The sequence below is a fragment of the Thalassophryne amazonica genome, chromosome 11 (assembly GCF_902500255.1).
Source record: "Thalassophryne amazonica chromosome 11, fThaAma1.1, whole genome shotgun sequence".
Classification (NCBI taxonomy): domain Eukaryota; kingdom Metazoa; phylum Chordata; class Actinopteri; order Batrachoidiformes; family Batrachoididae; genus Thalassophryne; species Thalassophryne amazonica.
The window spans coordinates 30672071-30692749 of record NC_047113.1 but is presented as its reverse complement, the minus strand read 5'-3'; the positions used below and the strand labels follow the sequence as shown (position 1 = coordinate 30692749).

The window sequence follows — 20679 nt, the reverse complement described above, 5'->3', positions numbered from 1 at the left end:
ACGTTCCCTATTCTGCAGAAGTAGGATACTTTGTGGCAAAGATCAGGGCTGTAGATGCAGATTCTGGATACAATGCACTGCTTTCTTATCACCTGTCTGAGCCCAAAGGAAACAACTTGTTCCGGATTGGAACCAGCAGTGGAGAAATCAGGACAAAGAGGAAAATGAGTGACAATGACCTGAAAAGTCACCCGCTGGTGGTGCTGGTTTGTGATCATGGAGAACCCTCTCTGTCAGCTACTGTGTCTATTGATGTAGTGGTGGTTGAAAGGATAGCAGACATCCAGACTCAGTTCAGACATGTGCCGATAAAGGAGGACAACCTCTCTGTTTTAAACCTCTATCTGCTGATCGCCATTGTGTCGGTGTCAGTGATCTTTCTGCTGAGCCTCATCAGTTTAATAGCTGTCAAATGCCACAGGACAGATGGCAGTTTCAGCAGGTACAGCGCCCCAATGATCACCACCCACCCTGATGGTAGCTGGTCTTACTCTAAATCTACTCAGCAGTATGACGTGTGTTTCAGCTCAGACACACTGAAGAGCGATGTTGTGGTTTTCCCCACACCATTTTCAACTGTAGATGCAGAACTGATCAGTATAAATGGAAGTGACACATTTACTAGAACTCAGACTCTACCCAGTATTGAGAAGGTAAGATCCAAAGGACACAGTTCTTTTTCATCTTTCATGAGGAAAACACTCCATGAATGTATGATTTTTTTTTTCCTTTCATGTAAGTATTTTTCACCAAAAATCTAACATTTATTTTAAGTTTTAGTTAATTATTTCTTTCAGGCAGTTGATTTTTGGATGCTGTGTGATTGTTGCTTGACCTGACTTCTATATTCATCATTTAAATATGTCCGTTTCTCTTTATTGCAATATACTTTCTTTTGAATGTGTGTTCCATCTATTTTGTGTGGTTTGTACACTGTTCAGTTTTTTGCATGGACTGGTTGTTCGGTAGGGTTGCAGAAACCACTGGCTTAAGGGCATTTGTCAGTGAATAAAGTTTTACCAACTTTGCCTTCAAAGATGATGCTATAACCTTGGCAGAATCAATGGATAACCGCGTTAAGAAGCTCAGCAAAGAAGCAGATTGTGTGCCTTTGCATTTGTCTTTTATTAAGATGAAGGCTCAGGCTTTCATTTAATTCCTGGACTCAGTCATCAGAAGTGTATCTACATGCGGCAATTGTTAAACACATGACATTGACATGACACACAACATGACATACATTCACTTCCTCACTTCCTTCTGTTGTCACATTCTTGTCTCTGGGTCTTTGGTCTCTGCGATCAGCAGATGCCTTGGAAGAGCTGATAGACTAATCAGGTCTTTATGCAGAGGTGTTTGGTGATGCTGATATCTTTGGAGGAAACCTCTTCTCCCAGTCTTCTTGGTTCTGGTGCTTCCTGTGTTACTCTAAGGTTGTGAGACTTGGACACTACCCAGTGATCGAAGGCAAAGTTTGGATATCTTTGTAACTGTCTTTTTGGAGGATCCATGTGTTCTGCTCCAAAGACTTTCTCATGTATGCCAGACTCAGGTGAGGAATAATAACCAGAAGTGACATGTTTACACAGACTCAGACTTTACCCAACAAAGAAATGGCAAAATATACCTTTTCTACAATGTCATCCAAAAAATATAACATCATTATCTAAGGGCAATATTTCAAATTTTGAGTGTTCATCAGTGTTTAGCAGAGGTGGGACGAAGTCACCAACAAGTCACTCTCAAGTCATGAATCAGCAAGTCCCAATTCAAGTCTCAAGTCATAATGACCACCAGTTGTTTGCAAGCTGACTTGAGACTTGACTTAGGACTTGGAGATTGATGACTTGAGAATGACTCAACAGTGACTCCATCCTACCTCTGGTGTTTAGGCAGTCATTCATTCACAGGAAGTCAGTCGGCATGTGTTGACATAACCCTTTCTGTAATTCTGAACCCGTTGTGTTCTTCTTCTTCAAATCCTTGTGTCTTTTCGACAGTTAAATCAATTCAATAATTAACTTTGGCTGACTTGGTGTTGAAATGTATTGGAATTTTCTCTCTCCATGGTGCTGAACCTTGAGCGAATGGTGTGTTTTTATCTGCTTCATTTTCCTGGTAAACGGTGTGTTTGAAGCAGTCATACTGCACAAAATCACTTGGAATGCTAACTTTAACATGTAAATATGACAGAGGATTCTCATGAAAAGGCTTTGCAATACTCCAGTCCTGAATAAAAACATGTTTAGGAAGAGTAAAGTGTATACTTTTGTTTCATACATCCCAGATGTCAATATCTGACTCATGCTGATCCAGAATACAGTGTGATGATGACACCTTCTGTCCGGCTGACACAGAAAGTTGGAGTGTGCTTGGAGACACTGATTGTACTGCAATCCACAGCTACTTTCCATTAAAAATAACAGAAGAAGGTACTCTATTTATCACACCCCCCAACCCCGACCGAAGAATGAAGTGGATAAAATATCCTCTTTAATATGTCCACAACATATAGTCTTTCGATGTGTGATGTCATATATGGCTTTTGCGGCTCCCTGCAGTAAAAACACGTACATTATTTTCAAAATTTAATAAGTAACAAAACCCAGCTTTCATTAGAGTGGCAATTAAATGTGTAAAAATAAAGCGCCCATTTTTTCTTCCTTTAGGAAATAATTTGGGATTTCCAGAAGTTATTTTTTTGGACACCAGATTCTTTTTATGTGTTTGTTATAGTCACTAATTATAACATTTAAAAATTCTTAAATACTACTTTGTTATCACCCATAATATGAAAAATGTACTTTCCAGTCAAAAATACATTTTAGGTGCCTGAAACATTTTCAATTGCAGCTCAAAACTATTTTTCCCCACGATTTTGCATTTTTTAAAACTGAGTCCATACTTTTTTACCACATGATGTCGTTGGAGACCGTGGATAGGAAATTGTGTTCATTTCTGAATCCCCTCCCTTCACGATGATGAAGTCACACGTCATTGGTCAATATTTTTACGCAGACGGTGCTGTGAAGAGAAAGGCTGCGCTTTGTCTTGTTCTTAAGGACGGAATTATCTTCTCTGTGGACAAATGATCGACTGGATTCAGTACTTTTCCTGCATCAAAGATGTATATTCCACAAGAAAGGGAATATGTGTGGATTTCCTTTGTTGCGGTGTTTTGTCTTTGTGGCTGTTCGGCGTCGCAGATCTCTTACTCCGTTAATGAAGAGATGAACAAAGGCACCGTGATCGGAAATATCGCCAAGGATTTAAACATCAATGTACACGAGCTGGAGACAAGGAATCTACGTCTTGTTTCCAGTGACAGTAAGAAATATTTTGATGTGAACTTGCAGACCGGGAATATTTTTGTTTCTGAGAGAATAGACAGAGAGGAGCTTTGTCCGAACGCGGCCAAATGCTCCGTGAGAATCCAGGCTGTTTTAAACAATCCAACTAATGTGCACCGCGTCGAAGTGCACGTGGTGGACATAAATGATAATTCACCTGCATTTCCCGAGGACAAGTTTTACTTGAATATTTCTGAATCATCATCAGTGGATGAGAGATATCTCCTTCCAGTGGCCGTGGACGCAGATACAGGCAGCAACGTGGTGCGGAGCTACAAACTGAGCCAAAATGAATATTTTTCACTCGATGTGCAAACCAGCGGAGGACACGGTGTGTCTGCTGAGTTAGTGCTGCAGAAAGCTTTAGACAGAGAGAAAGAGGGCGTAGTTCCACTCCTGCTAACAGCTGTGGATGGAGGAAAACCTCCGCGATCAGGATCATTACAAATAATTATTAATGTCATGGATGCCAATGATAATACGCCCACCTTTAATAAATCTCTTCATAAAGTGCGCGTCAAAGAAAACGCATCTCCTGGTGCGCTGGTAATAAAGTTAAACGCAACGGATTTAGACGACGGAATAAACAGCAAATTATCATATTCACTTATCAAACATGGCAATATGGAGCCGTCACATCTATTCAGTATAAATAGTGAATCTGGCAAAATTACTTTAAAGGGTAATTTAGATTATGAGGAGACACCTGCTTATGAACTTCGGGTTCAAGCAACAGATCAAGGAAATCCTCCTCGCAGAGGTCAAGCGAAAGTTTTGATCGAGATAACTGATGAAAATGACAACGCCCCTGAAATACTTGTGACGTCACTTATGACCCCTGTGAAAGAAGACACAGAACTGGGTTCAATTGTTGCTTTAATCACAGTGAAAGACAAAGATGGAGGAAATAACGGCATGACGAACTGTAAGGTTCTAGGTTCTCTTCCTTTTGAACTTAAGTCAAACTACAAAAATGATTATTCTTTAGTAGTTGACGGACCACTGGACAGAGAAACAATATCTTCTTACAATGTTTACATTTCAGCGACAGATGGAGGAAACCCGCCTCTGTCCAGTGTCAAAGTTATTACAGTTAATATTTCTGATGTCAATGATAACACACCTCGTTTTATGGAGCCTGTAATTAATGTTTATGTGAAAGAAAACAGTCAAACAGGCTCAGTTATTTATACAATACATGCTTTTGATCCAGATTCAAATGGAAATGCAAAATTATCTTTCAGACTGTTGGATAGTTTTCCCAGAAAATTTCCAGTTGCATCTGCAGTAAACATCAACTCAGATACTGGAGATATAATCACTTTGCAGTTGTTTAACTATGAGGAGGTAAAAATGTTCCAGTTCAAAGTTCAGGCCACAGACTCTGGTGTTCCTCCACTCAGCAGCAACGTGACTGTGAACGTTTTTATTCTGGATGAGAATGATAATAATCCCTCCATTCTGGCTCCCTATTCCGAGCACGGCTCCGTGAACAGTGAGAACATTCCATATTCTGCTGAAGCTGGATACTTTGTGGCAAAGATCAGGGCTGTAGATGCAGATTCTGGATACAACGCATTGCTTTCTTATCATCTCTCTGAGCCCAAAGGAAACAACCTGTTCCGGATCGGAACCAGCAACGGTGAAATCAGGACAAAAAGGAGAATGAGTGACAATGACCTGAAAAGTCATCCTCTGGTGGTGCTGGTTTGTGATCATGGAGAACCCTCTCTGTCAGCTACTGTGTCTATTGATGTAGTGGTGGTTGAAAGGACAGCAGACATCCAGACTCAGTTCAGACATGTGCCAATAAAGGAGGACAGCTTCTCTGTTTTAAACCTCTATCTGCTGATCGCCATTGTGTCCTTGTCAGTGATCTTTCTGCTGAGCCTCATCAGTTTAATAGCTGTCAAATGCCACAGGACAGATGGCAGTTTCAGCAGGTACAGCACCCCAATGATCACCACCCACCCTGATGGGAGCTGGTCTTACTCTAAATCTACTCAGCAGTATGACGTGTGTTTCAGCTCAGACACACTGAAGAGCGATGTTGTGGTTTTCCCCACACCGTTTCCACCCGTAGATGCAGAACTGATCAGTATAAATGGAAGTGACACTTTTACCGGGACTCAGACTTTACCCAGCAAAGAGAAGGTAGGATAAACCTTTCTTACAATGACATCCTACCAATGAAACAGATCCACTGACTCGTGATGCTATGAATTAAAAATATTTCAATATATTATCATATATTCAAAGGAAGACAAAATCTTGAAATAAGGCATCATTGCATATGTAGAAATAGCTGACAATATAAAGTACTTCAATAATTTTAATTTCTTTTGATATGGACATCATTTGAAGCACACAGTGAAGCAATTATTGAAGAAGTCATTTAACAAGATCTTATAGTCACAGACCTTTTCTCTTTGTTTGTTAGCACTATTAAGTCCAAATTCAAAAACTGATGAAAAGGCCTGTTCATCAGTCTGTTTCCAAATGACGATTTTTTTTATCCCAGTGGTCTCCAATATTTTTTTAGATTGACCAACACTGGTGCAGGTTTTCATTGCAACCACAGACTACATTAAATGATTTCACTGATTAACTCCAGTTTTATTAAATGTGTTGACTGCCTCAGTTAAGTGCCTGCTGGTAGATTCTGTGTCAGAACAAAACGTTGCATTCTCCCACCCCTGATTCAACACCAATCATCGATCCAATGTATTGTCCATTTACATGGCTCTGTATCAGATGTATGATCCAGAATTTGTGTTGTTATTCTTCAAAACCCCATTACCTTTAGACATTTAAACAATTATTTGACAGGGTTGATATTTAACATAGAATAACTAGATATTTGACATAATTGCAGTAGCACTCTCGATTGTGCTGACCCCAGCCATTCTCCTGTCTCCCAAAAGGAGTGAAGGAGTCATATTTCACAAAATCAGTTGCAATTTCCTCTATTCAAATAAATGTGGTGGGGATATTCTTGTTAAAAATTCTCAAAGTCTGGGTAAATTTCTTCAAAGTCCAACAGTCTTTTTTTTTTTCTTTTTGCAGGCACATGCATAAATTGAAGGCTGGTTAAAAACACTGAAACAGCTCATTTTAGTTTCTGTTACACACAGATCAAAATCCATATTTAAGTCCTGCATACTCTGTGAGACTGAGTAGCACACCCAGTGATCCATCTCTGCACAAGAAAAAAAAAAAACCTGGTCAAAGGCAGAGGTATAGCAAAAAGTCCTTTTCCAGGGGAAGTGTTGTTGTGAGAAGTCAGTGCTCATTTCCACTGAAAAGCACACACACTAAGGGTTTTAAAAGTCCAGATATGTTTTGTTATTATTATTATTATTCAGGGTACATTTCATTAGTGTATATTGAAAATATTTGGCTGTAATGCAAGTTTTATGTTACATAAAAAAAAACACATCACAAAAAGGTGGCTAGAATGACCCCTTAATTAATCCAGAATTTATTCATAGCATTTAAATTATTTCATATAAGGTGTGGCTTTAAGACTAAACAAGTGAAGTTACAGTGCATCCAGAAAGTATTCGCAGCACTTCAGTTTTTCCACATTTTATGTCACAGCTTTGTTCCAAAATGGAGTAAATTATTTTTCCCTTAAAATTATACTCACAACACCCCATAATGACAAAATGAAAAAAGTTTTTTTTAAATTGCAAATTCATTAAAAATGAAAAAAAAAGTAAGAAATCACATAAGTATTCACACTTTGCTCAATACTTTGTTGTTGCACCTGTGGCAGCAATAACAGCCTCATGTGTTCTTGAATATGATGCCACAAGCTTGGAACACCTATCTTTGGGCAGTTTTTTCATTCCTCTTTGTAGCATCTCTCAAGTTCCATCACATTGGATGGGGAGTGTCAGTGTGTACAGCCATTTTCAGATCTCTCCAGAGACATGCAATTGGATTCAGGTCTAAGCTCTGGCTAGGCCACTCAAGGACATTTACAGAGTTGTCCTGAAGCCACTCCATTGATATCTTGGCTGTGTGCTTTGGGTCACTGTCCTGCTGAAATATGGACTGTCGCACCTGTCTGAGGTCACAAGTGCTCTGGATCAGGTTTTCATCCATGATGTTTCTGTACATTGCTGCATTCATCTCTCCCTCAATCTTGGCTAGTCTCCTAGTTGCTGCTGCTGAAAAAAAAAACAAACAAAAAAAACCCACAGCATCATGCTGCCACCACCATGCTTCACTGTAGGGATTGTGTCTGGTTTCCTCCAAACATGATCCATGGCATTCACGCAAAGAGTTCAGTCTTTGTCTCATCATACCACAGAATTTTCCTTCTCATGGTCTGAGAGTCCTTCAGGTGCCTTTTGGCAAACTCCAGGCAGCTGCCATGTCCCCTTTGCTAAGAAGTGGCTTCCATCTGGCCACTCGACCTTACAGGCCTGATTGGTGCATTGCTGCAGAGATGGTTGTCCTTCTGGAAGGTTCTCCTCTCTACACAGAGGAATACTGGAGCTCTGTGACCATCAGGTTCTTGGTCACCTCGCTGATTAAGGCCCTTCTCCACTAATCACTCAGTTTAGATAGAAAGCCAGCTCTAGAAAGAGTCCTGGTAGATCAAACTTCTTCCATTTATGAATGATTGAGGCCACTGTGCTCAGTGGGACCTCCAAAGCCCCAGGAATTTTTCTGTGCTGTTCGCCAGATTTGTGGCTTGAGAGAATCCTGTCTCGGAGGTCAACAGACAGTTCCTTTGATTTCATGCTTGGTTATGCTCTGACATGCACTTTCAACTGAAGGACATTATGTGCAGACAGGTGTCTGCCTTTCCAAATCATGTCCAATCAACTGAATTTACCCCAGCTGGACACCAATTAAGCTGTTGAAACATCAAGGATGATCACTGGAAACAGGACACAGGATACCTATGTACATGTGATTTCTTAGTTATTTTATTTTTAATAAATTTGCAAAAAACTGAGACAAAACGTTCTTCACATTGTAATTATGGGGTATTATGTGTAGAATTTTGAGAAAAAAAAAGAATTTCATCCGTTTTGGAATAAGACTGTAACATAACAAAGGTGGAAAAAAGTGAAGTGCTGTGAATACTTTCTGGACATACGGTAGATTCCAAAATAGATTTTTCTTTATTATTTTTTCAGTAACTGATTTAAACAGTAGTTAAATCAAAATATTGAATTTTTTTGATCTTCATGGATTATTTGGCATTTGTAATAGTTCGTTTTCTTTGTTTAATCATCAGGCACCTGCACTGGTGTGACATTGAAGTGGACTCAGCATATATTAAAAGAAAAAAAAATTGGATGTATTGGTTATAAACTTTTGAGTAGAATGGAAAGAGTGAAGGAACTGGATTTTCAAGTGTACATTTGAGATGCACAATATTTCAAGTTATTTACTTATTTCATAGGTTTCACCACATGATGTCGTTGGAGACCGTGGATAGGAAATTGTGTTCATTTCTGAATCCTCTCCCTTCACGATGATGAAGTCACACGTCATTGGTCAATATTTTTACGCAGACGGTGCTGTGAAGAGAAAGACTGCGCTTTGTCTTGTTCTTATGGACGGAAATATCCTTTCAGTGGACAAATGATCGACTGGATTCAGTACTTTTTCTGCATCAAAGATGTATATTCGACAAGAAAAGGAATATGTGTGGATTTCCTTTGTTGCGGTGTTCTGTCTTTGTGGCTGTTCGGCGTCGCAGATCTCTTACTCCGTTAATGAAGAGATGAACAAAGGCACCGTGATCGGAAATATCGCCAAGGATTTAAACCTCAATGTACACGAGCTGGAGACCAGGAATCTACGTCTTGTTTCCAGTGACAGTAAGAAATATTTTGATGTGAACTTGCAGACGGGGGATATTTTTGTTTCTGAGAGAATAGACAGAGAGGAGCTTTGTCCGAACGCGGCCAAATGCTCCGTGAGAATCCAGGCTGTTTTAAACAATCCAACGAATGTGCACCGCATCGAAGTGAACGTGGTGGATGTAAATGATAATTCACCTGCATTTCCTGAGGACAAGCTTTCTCTTAATATTTCTGAATCATCATCAGTGGGTGAAAGATATCCGCTTCCAGTGGCCGTGGACGCAGATACAGGCAGCAACGTGGTGCGGAGCTACAAACTCAGTCAAAATGAATATTTTTCACTCGATGTGCAAACCAGCGGAGGACACGGTGTGTCTGCTGAGTTAGTGCTGCAGAAAGCTTTAGACAGAGAGAAAGAGGGCGTAGTTCCACTCCTGCTAACAGCTGTGGATGGAGGAAAACCTCCGCGATCAGGATCATTACAAATAATTATTAATGTCATGGATACAAATGACAATACGCCCACCTTTAATAAATCTCTTTATAAAGTGCGCATCAAAGAAAACGCATCTCCTGGAACACTGGTAATGAAATTAAACGCTACGGATTTAGACGAAGGAATAAACAGTAAAATATCATATTCTCTTAGTCAACCTGGTGGCCTTTCACGTAAATTCAATATAAACAGTCAAACAGGAGAAATTTCTTTACAGGAAACATTAGATTATGAGGAGACACCTGCTTATGAAATTCGCGTTAAAGCAACAGATCAAGGACATCCTCCCCGCAGTGGTCACGCGAAAGTTTTGATCGAGATAATTGATGAAAATGACAACGCCCCTGAAATAGTTGTGACGTCACTTATGACCCCTGTGAAAGAAGACGCAGAACTGGGTTCAATTGTTGCTTTAATCACAGTGAAAGACGAAGATGGAGGAAATAACGGCATGACAAACTGTAAGGTTCTAGGTTCTGTTCCATTTAAACTTAAATCTAACTTCAAAAATGAATATTCATTGGTAGTTGACGGACCACTGGACAGAGAAACAGTATCTTCTTACAATGTCACCATTTCAGCGACAGATGAAGGAAAACCGCGTCTGTCCAGGGCCAGAATTATTACAGTTAATATTTCTGATGTCAATGATAACGCACCTCGTTTTATGGATCCTGTAATTAATGTTTATGTAAAAGAAAACAGTCAAACAGGCTCAGTTATTTACACAATAAATGCGTTTGATCCAGATTCAGATGGGAATGCAAAATTGTCTTATATGATATTGGATCATTTTCCCAGAAATTTTCCAGTTGCATCTGCAGTAAATATCAACTCAGAGACTGGAGAATTAATCACTTTGCAGTCTTTTAACTTTGAGGAGTTAAAAACGTTCCAGTTTAAAGTTCAGGCCACAGACTCTGGTGTTCCTCCACTCAGCAACAACGTGACTGTGAACGTTTTCATCCTGGATGAGAACGATAATAATCCCTCCATTCTTGCTCCCTATTCCGAGCACGGCTCTGTGAACAGTGAGAACGTTCCCTATTCTGCAGAAGTAGGATACTTTGTGGCAAAGATCAGGGCTGTAGATGCAGATTCTGGATACAACGCACTGCTTTCTTATCATCTCTCTGAGCCAAAAGGAAATAACTTGTTCCGGATTGGAACCAGCAATGGAGAAATCAGGACTAAGAGGAGAATGAGTGACAATGACCTGAAAAGTCACCCGTTGGTGGTGCTGGTTTGTGATCATGGAGAACCCTCTCTGTCAGCTACTGTGTCTATTGATGTAGTGGTGGTTGAAAGGACAGCAGCCATCCAGACTCAGTTGAGACATGTGCCAATAAAGGAGGACGACTTCTCTGTTTTGAACCTCTATCTGCTGATCGCCATTGTGTCAGTGTCAGTGATCTTTCTGCTGAGTCTCATCAGTTTAATAGCTGTCAAATGCCACAGGACAGATTGCAGTTTCAGCAGGTACAGCGCCCCAATGATCACCACCCACCCTGATGGGAGCTGGTCTTACTCGAAATCTACTCAGCAGTATGATGTGTGTTTCAGCTCAGACACACTGAAGAGCGATGTTGTGGTTTTCCCCACACCGTTTCCACCTGTAGATGCAGAACTGATTAGTATAAATGGAAGTGACACGTTTACCAGGACTCAGACTTTACCCAGCAAAGACAAGGTAGGATAAACCTTTCTTACAATGACATCCAAAAAGGGAAACAGCATGATTGACTTGTGATCGTACAAATTAAGAATAATCCAGTAATACATTCAAAAGAATACAAAATCTCTCAATAAAGAGTCATCACATTTCTATAAACAGCTGCCAGTATAAATATCCTGCCACAATGTTATTAAATAATAAAAAAATTATTTTGATATTAACATCATTTAAAAAATGCAGTGAAGCCATTTTTGAAGAAGTCATTCAACTTGATCTCAGACAGTCAAAGGCCACACCACCTTGTGTTTTCTGCACAATGAGGCTGAACAAATCTGATGAAGAGGCCTGTTCATCATGTGTTCATCTGTTGTCAAATTACTTTTTGGTTTTTTTTAATCCAAACCGGTCTCCAAGACTTTCTCAAGTGAACTATGATGGTGTAGGTTTTCATTGCAACCACAGACTACATTGAATGATTACTGATTATCTCCACGTTTAGTAAATGTGTTAACTCCGTCATTTAATTGCTTCTTGTATATTGATTCAGTATAGCAATGAAACCCTCTCTTTGCTCAGCCCTTTTTTTTTGAACCGGAGACCTATCATCTAACCAATGTATTGTCTCTTTCACAGCTCAGTCTGTGGTGTATATTCCAGCATTTATGTTGTTAATCTTCAAAACCACTTTACCCTTTGACTTTTAAACAGTTATTTAACATAGAATAACTATATATTTGAAATAATTGCAGAATCACTCTCCTTGGTCCTAACTGTCCGTTGGAAGATGTATCTGCTGCCTTCTCCTGTCGACAAAAAAAACAAAAAAAAAAAAAAACAGAGGAGTAATATTCTGAAAAATCAGTTGCAGTTTAATTTATTCAAATTAATATGGTTGGGAATTTTTGTTAAACTTCTTCAATATCCAACAGTTTTTTTTTTTTTTTTTTTTTGTAGGCTCATGTCTAAATTGAATACTAGTTGAAAACACTGAAACAGCTCATTTAGTTTCTGTTACACACAGAAAGAAAATCCATATTTAACTCCTGCTAACTCCGTGAGGCACACCGAGTGATACATTTTACACTCAGCTCAAGACAACCACGTGGTCGATGACAGAGAGACATTGAATTGGCCCTGTTTTTGAGGGAGTGATGCCATTACAAGTCACTGCTCCTTTCCATTTAAAGTAACAGTCACACAAACACGAGGGTTTTAAAATGTCCAAAAATGTATTATTATTATTATTATTATTATTATTTTATTTTGGGAAGCACTTTGTGATTTTTATCTGTGAAAAGTGCTATATAAAGTGTCTTCTTCTTCTATTATTATTATTATTATTATTATTATTATTATTATTATTATTATTATTATTATTATTCCAACTATATTCAGGGTACCTGTCCTCAGGGTAAATGGAAAATATTTGACAACAATTAAGGTTTCAATGTATGTGTTTAAAAGGACTGCAAAAAATAAGTGGAAAAAATGACCCCTTTATTAAATTCAGATTTTATAGAATTTAAATATTAACTTGTAATGTCTTGCTTAACAACAAACTTTGAGGAGACAGGTTCCACGATTTATTTTCCTTGATTTCTGTTAATAACTTTTATATGTACTGCAGCTAAAGTCTAAAAAATAAAGAATTATTTTTTATTTTTATTATTTTTTTTTTTATCAACGACCTTCACTTAATTATGGTCGCAATATATGTTAGATCTAAAAAAAAAAGTTTGATTGGTTGCTTATAGCCTCGATGATTAAAGTTTCTACTTTTGAGGAAGAAGGCAGTGTGAGAAGGAACTTAATGCTGAGCTGAAAAGGCACATTTGAGATTTATTTTTTGATTTCATATTTTTTACCACATGATTTCGTTGGAGACCGTGGATAGGAAATTGTGTTTATTTCTGAAACCCCTCCCTTCACGATGATGAAGTCACACGTCATTGGTCAATATTTTTACGCAGACGGTGCTGTGAAGAGAAAGGCTGCGCTTTGTCTTGTTCTTGTGGACGGAAATATATTTTCTGTGGACTAATGATCGACTGGATTCAGTACTTTTCCTGCATCAAAGATGTATCTTAGACAAGAAAAGGAATATGTGTGGATTTCCTTTGTTGCGGTGTTTTGTCTTTGTGGCTGTTCGGCGTCGCAGATCTCTTACTCCGTTAATGAAGAGATGAACAAAGGCACCGTGATCGGAAATATTGCCAAGGATTTAAACATCAATGTACACGAACTGGAGACCAGGAATCTACGTATCGTTTCCAGTGACAGTAAGAAATATTTTGATGTGAACTTGCAGACGTGGAATATTTTTGTTTCTGAGAGAATAGACAGAGAGGAGCTTTGTCCGAACGCGGCCAAATGCTCCGTGAGAATCCAGGCTGTTTTAAACAATCCCATGAATGTGCACCGCATCGAAGTGAACGTGGTGGACATAAATGATAATTCACCTGCATTTCCCGAGGACAAGATTTACATGAATATTTCTGAATTGTCGTCAGTGGGTGAGAGATATCTCCTTCCAGTGGCCGTGGACGCAGATACAGGCAGCAACGTGGTGCGGAGCTACAAACTGAGCCAAAACGAATATTTTTCACTCGATGTGCAAACCAGCGGAGGACACGGTGTGTCTGCTGAGTTAGTGCTGCAGAAAGCTTTAGACAGAGAGAAACAGGGCATAGTTCCACTCCTGCTAACAGCTGTGGATGGAGGAAAACCTCCGCGATCAGGATCATTACAAATAATTATTAATGTCATGGATACAAATGACAATATACCCACTTTTAATAAATCTCTTTATAAAGTGCGCATCAAAGAAAACGCATCTCCTGGAACACTGGTCATAAAGTTAAATGCAAAGGATTTAGACGACGGAATAAACTGTAAAATATCATATTCTTTTAGTCAACATGGTAACATCGACCTATCACGTAAATTCAGTATAAACAGTGACACAGGAGAAATTTCTATAAAGGATACTTTAGATTATGAGGAGACACCTGCTTATGAAATTCGTGTTAAAGCTACAGATGAAGGCCAACCACCCCGCAGTGGGCACGCTAAAGTTTTGATCGAGGTAATTGATGTAAATGACAACGCCCCTGAAATACATGTGACGTCACTTATGACCCCTGTCAAAGAAGATGCAGAACTGGGTGCAATTGTTGCTTTTATTACTGTGTATGACAAAGATGGAGGAAATAACGGCATGACGAACTGTAATGTTATTGGTTCTGTTCCATTTAAACTTAAATCTAACTTCAAAAATGAATATTCGTTGGTAGTTGACGGACCACTGGACAGAGAAATAATATCTTCTTACAATGTTACCATTTCAGCGACAGATGAAGGAAACCCGCCTCTGTCCATTGTCAAAGATATTAGAGTTAATATTTCTGATGTCAATGATAACGTACCTCATTTTGTGGAGCCTGTAATTAATGTTTATGTGAAAGAAAACAGTCAAACAGGCTCCGTTATTTACACAATACATGCCTTCGATCCAGACTCAGATGGAAATGCAAAATTAGTTTATGCATTGTTCGACAGTTATCCAAGAAAATTTCATGTGAAATCTGCAGTAAACATCAACTCAGAGACTGGAGATATAACCAGTTTACAGTCTTTTAACTTTGAGGAGTTAAAAACGTTCCAGTTTAAAGTTCAGGCCACAGACTCTGGTGTTCCTCCACTCAGCAGCAACGTGACTGTGAACGTTTTTATCCTGGATGAAAACGATAATAATCCCTCCATTCTTGCTCCTTATTCCGATCACGGCTCTGTGAACAGTGAGAACATTCCATATTCTGCAGAAGTGGGATATTTTGTAGGAAAGATCAGGGCTGTAGATGCAGATTCTGGATACAATGCACTGCTTTCTTATCACCTCTCAGAGCCCAAAGGGAACAACCTGTTCCGGATCGGAACCAGCAACGGAGAAATAAGGACGAAAAGGAGAATGAGTGACAATGACCTGAAAAGTCACCCATTGGTGGTGCTGGTTTGTGATCATGGAGAACCCTCTCTGTCAGCTACTGTGTCTATTGATGTAGTGGTGGTTGAAAGGACAGCAGACATCCAGACTCAGTTCAGACATGTGCCGATAAAGGAGGACAGCTTCTCTGTTTTAAACCTCTATCTGCTGATCGCCATTGTGTCGGTGTCAGTGATCTTTCTGCTGAGCCTCATCAGCTTAATAGCTGACAAATGCCACAGGACAGATGGCAGTTTCAGCAGGTACAGTGCCCCAATGATCACCACCCACCCTGATGGGAGCTGGTCTTACTCTAAATCTACTCAGCAGTATGACGTGTGTTTCAGCTCAGACACACTGAAGAGTGACATCATGGTTTTCCCCACTCCATTTCCACCTGTGGATGGAGAACTGATCAGTATAAATGGAAGTGACACTTTACCCAATACTGAGAAGGTAGGATAAAGTTTTGCAATGGTTACTTTCATTCATTCATTTATTTTACCCACATATTCCAATCAAGGGTCACACACACCTGGACCCTTGTCTCTCACTGGGAAGTTGGTGTGGTACACCCTGAACAGTCTTCCAGTCTATCGCAGTCAATCAATCAATCAATTTTTTTTATATAGCACCAAATCACAACAAACAGTTGCCCCAAGGCGCTTTATATTGTAAGGCAAGGCCATACAATAATTATGTAAAACCCCAACGGTCAAAACGACCCCCTGTGAGCAAGCACTTGGCTACAGTGGGAAGGAAAAACTCCCTTTTAACAGGAAGAAACCTCCAGCAGAACCAGGCTCAGGGAGGGGCAGTCTTCTGCTGGGACTGGTTGGGGCTGAGGGAGAGAACCAGGAAAAAGACATGCTGTGGAGGGGAGCAGAGATCGATCACTAATGATTAAATGCAGAGTGGTGCATACAGAGCAAAAAGAGAAAGAAACAGTGCATCATGGGAACCCCCCAGCAGTCTACGTCTATAGCAGCATAACTAAGGGATGGTTCAGGGTCACCTGATCCAGCCCTAACTATAAGCTTTAGCAAAAAGGAAAGTTTTAAGCCTAATCTTAAAAGTAGAGAGGGTGTCTGTCTCCCTGATCTGAATTGGGAGCTGGTTCCACAGGAGAGGAGCCTGAAAGCTGAAGGCTCTGCCTCCCATTCTACTCTTACAAACCCTAGGAACTACAAGCAAGCCTGCAGTCTGAGAGCGAAGCGCTCTATTGGGGTGATATGGTACTACGAGGTCCCTAAGATAAGATGGGACCTGATTATTCAAAACCTTATAAGTAAGAAGAAGAATTTTAAATTCTATTATAGAATTAACAGGAAGCCAATGAAGAGAGGCCAATATGGGTGAGATATGCTCTCTCCTTCTAGTCCCCGTCAGTACTCTAGCTGCAGCATTTTGAATTAACTGAAGGCTTTTTAGGGAACTTTTAGGACAACCTGATAATAATGAATTACAATAGTCCAGCCTAGAGGAAATAAATGCATGAATTAGTTTTTCAGCATCACTCTGAGACAAGACCTTTCTGATTTTAGAGATATTGCGTAAATGCAAAAAAGCAGTCCTACATATTTGTTTAATATGCGCTTTGAATGACATATCCTGATCAAAAATGACTCCAAGATTTCTCACAATATTACTAGAGGTCAGGGTAATGCCATCCAGAGTAAGGATCTGGTTAGACACCATGTTTCTAAGATTTGTGGGGCCAAGTACAATAACTTCAGTTTTATCTGAGTTTAAAAGCAGGAAATTAGAGGTCATCCATGTCTTTATGTCTGTAAGACAATCCTGCAGTTTAGCTAATTGGTGTGTGTCCTCTGGCTTCATGGATAGATAAAGCTGGGTATCATCTGCGTAACAATGAAAATTTAAGCAATACCGTCTAATAATACTGCCTAAGGGAAGCATGTATAAAGTGAATAAAATTGGTCCTAGCACAGAACCTTGTGGAACTCCATAATTAACTTTAGTCTGTGAAGAAGATTCCCCATTTACATGAACAAATTGTAATCTATTAGACAAATATGATTCAAACCACCGCAGCGCAGTGCCTTTAATACCTATGGCATGCTCTAATCTCTGTAATAAAATTTTATGGTCAACAGTATCAAAAGCAGCACTGAGGTCTAACAGAACAAGCACAGAGATGAGTCCACTGTCCGAGGCCATAAGAAGATCATTTGTAACCTTCACTAATGCTGTTTCTGTACTATGATGAATTCTAAAACCTGACTGAAACTCTTCAAATAGACCATTCCTCTGCAGATGATCAGTTAGCTGTTTTACAACTACCCTTTCAAGAATTTTTGAGAGAAAAGGAAGGTTGGAGATTGGCCTATAATTAGCTAAGATAGCTGGGTCAAGTGATGGCTTTTTAAGTAATGGTTTAATTACTGCCACCTTAAAAGCCTGTGGTACATAGCCAACTAACAAAGATAGATTGATCATATTTAAGATCGAAGCATTAAATAATGGTAGGGCTTCCTTGAGCAGCCTGGTAGGAATGGGGTCTAATAAACATGTTGATGGTTTGGATGAAGTAACTAATGAAAATAACTCAGACAGAACAATCGGAGAGAAAGTCTAACCAAATACCGGCATCACTGAAAGCAGCCAAAGATAACAATACGTCTTTGGGATGGTTATGAGTAATTTTTTCTCTAATAGTTAAAATTTTGTTAGCAAAGAAAGTCATGAAGTCATTACTAGTTAAAGTTAATGGAATACTCAGCTCAATAGAGCTCTGACTCTTTGTCAGCCTGGCTACAGTGCTGAAAAGAAACCTGGGGTTGTTCTTATTTTCTTCAATTAGTGATGAGTAGAAAGATGTCCTAGCTTTACGGAGGGCTTTTTTATAGAGCAACAGACTCTTTTTCCAGGCTAAGTGAAGATCTTCTAAATTAGTGAGACGCCATTTCCTCTCCAACTTACGGGTTATCTGCTTTAAGCTACGAGTTTGTGAGTTATACCACGGAGTCAGACACTTCTGATTTAAAGCTCTCTTTTTCAGAGGAGCTACAGCATCCAAAGTTGTCTTCAATGAGGATGTAAAACTATTGACGAGATACTCTATCTGCCTTACAGAGTTTAGGTAGCTACTCTGCACTGTGTTGGTATATGGCATTAGAGAACATAAAGAAGGAATCATATCCTTAAACCTAGTTACAGCGCTTTCTGAAAGACTTCTAGTGTAATGAAACTTATTCCCCACTGCTGGGTAGTCCATCAGAGTAAATGTAAATGTTATTAAGAAATGATCAGACAGAAGGGAGTTTTCAGGGAATACTGTTAAGTCTTCTATTTCCATACCATAAGTCAGAACAAGATCTAAGATATGATTAAAGTGGTGGGTGGACTCATTTACTTTTTGAGCAAAGCCAATAGAGTCTAATAATAGATTAAATGCAGTGTTGAGGCTGTCATTCTCAGCATCTGTGTGGATGTTAAAATCGCCCACTATAAGTATCTTATCTGAGCTAAGCACTAAGTCAGACAAAAGGTCTGAAAATTCACAGAGAAACTCACAGTAACGACCAGGTGGACGATAGATAATAACAAATAAAACTGGTTTTTGGGACTTCCAGTTTGGATGGACAAGACTGAGACAAGCTTTCAAATGAATTAAAGCTCTGTCTGGGTTTTTGATTAATTAATAAGCTGGAATGGAAGATTGCTGCTAATCCTCCGCCACGGCCCGTGCTACGAGCATTCTGACAGTTAGTGTGACTCGGGGGTGTTGACTCATTTAAACTAACATATTCATCCTGCTGTAACCAGGTTTCTGTAAGGCAGAATAAATCAATATGTTGATCAATTATTATATCATTTACTAACAGGGACTTAGAAGAGAGAGACCTAATGTTTAACAGACCACATTTAACTGTTTTAGTCTGTGGTGCAGTTGAAGGTGCTATATTATTTTTGAATTTTGAATTTTTATGCTTAAATAGATTTTTGCTGGTTATTGGTAGTCTGGGAGCAGGCACCGTCTCTAAGGGGATGGGGTAATGAGGGGATGGCAGGGATCGCAGTGCCAACACATATGTACTGACATGCTCTCACTCACAGCTAGGTTAATTTAAAGTTTTCAATTCATATAATCTGCATCTCTTTGGCACTTTGGCAACCGGATCTCATGCCAAATTTGTGCTGGCATCATGAAATGGGATTGAATCTAGTAGTTCTTGATCAATCCAGTCTCACGGCAAATGGTCTCACAGCATCCCCATGAATTAAGAGGAGAATACACAACCACTTCACAAAGACATTGCAATTTTTGAAATCAAGTTGCTTGGCTGCAGGAAAATTTAGTCCACATATGCACTTTGTAAATGGTATATACTGTAAATCAAATGTTAATATAAGTGTGTGCGCCTAACTAATGATTATAAGAAATGCAAAGCTAAAATTTCTTTTCATTAAATCCCATCTTCCCTGATTTTTCATATGCAGTTAATCATATCAGACTTGATGTTCCTCAAAAACATGTGTACACATTATATATTCACACTGCATACTCTACCTTCATAAATCTAAATTCTTGTGTGAGACAAAGTGTACATTTTTGTTTGTTTGTTTTTTTTTGTTTGTTTGTTTTGTGAGCATGCATGTTTGTACTTAAATGAAGCCCACATTGATTGCTTACAGGTGACGCAAGGAAATAAATAATATACACCTCAATTTAAAATGTACTTTAATAAAAACCTAGAATAAACTTATAGTTTATAATCAGGACAAAAACATAAAACTTTTTATGCCAATTTTGAATTAATGTCTTCCCATTTGATCCACATCTGTTATGTCATGGTGATGGGGTGAACTCTTAATGGCTGACCATCTCACATTTCTGTGTGATGCCTCTAAATCTTTTTGCAGTTTCATCATTGTGATCCTCACATTCTTTTCAATCTTTGGGAAAAGTTTAATGAGTTTGTTAATTTGGGCTTCGTGCTACCATGAATATATTTGTACAATAGATTGCATTGCTCATGGTACCATCCGTCTTTTAGACTGGGCTGTCTTTTACACATGGCTTTAACTTGTGCTTTAAACAACCCAGTCTCATGGCATGTTGTGATTTAGGAGCATGAAATATACATTAATCTATTGGTTCGTGATATTGTGATGAAAAACGCCTCATTTTCGTCACGGCAGCACAAATTCATTCTCATTCATTCCGTGATGGCTGCACTAAATAAAATGTGAAGCGGGGAGGTCGGGGGTGATTATGGCTCGGGTTGGGGGTAGGAGTAGGGTTCGTAATAGTGAGTTAAAAAAAAAAAAAAAAAAACCTGTCACGAAAATTTGAATCATTTTGTGATGGAGGCACGAAA

General features: G+C 39.1%; 2 protein-coding genes across 15 annotated transcripts in view; both read left to right on the top strand.

Moving 5' to 3' along the window:
• Window positions 1–20679, top strand: part of LOC117519820 (protocadherin gamma-A11-like) — a 911360-nt gene that overhangs the window by 255622 nt on the left and 635059 nt on the right. The window lies entirely within an intron of this gene.
• LOC117520484 (protocadherin alpha-2-like) lies at window positions 13222–15799 on the top strand. The gene has a single exon (XM_034181824.1). It carries the CDS (start codon window positions 13430–13432, stop codon window positions 15797–15799), a length of 2370 nt encoding a protein of 789 aa, XP_034037715.1. The 5' UTR covers window positions 13222–13429.

Coding starts and splice junctions, on each gene's coding strand:
- LOC117520484 (XM_034181824.1), top strand. CDS start 13,430: ATGTATCTTAGACAAGAAAAGGAATATGTGTGGATTTCCTTTGTTGCG.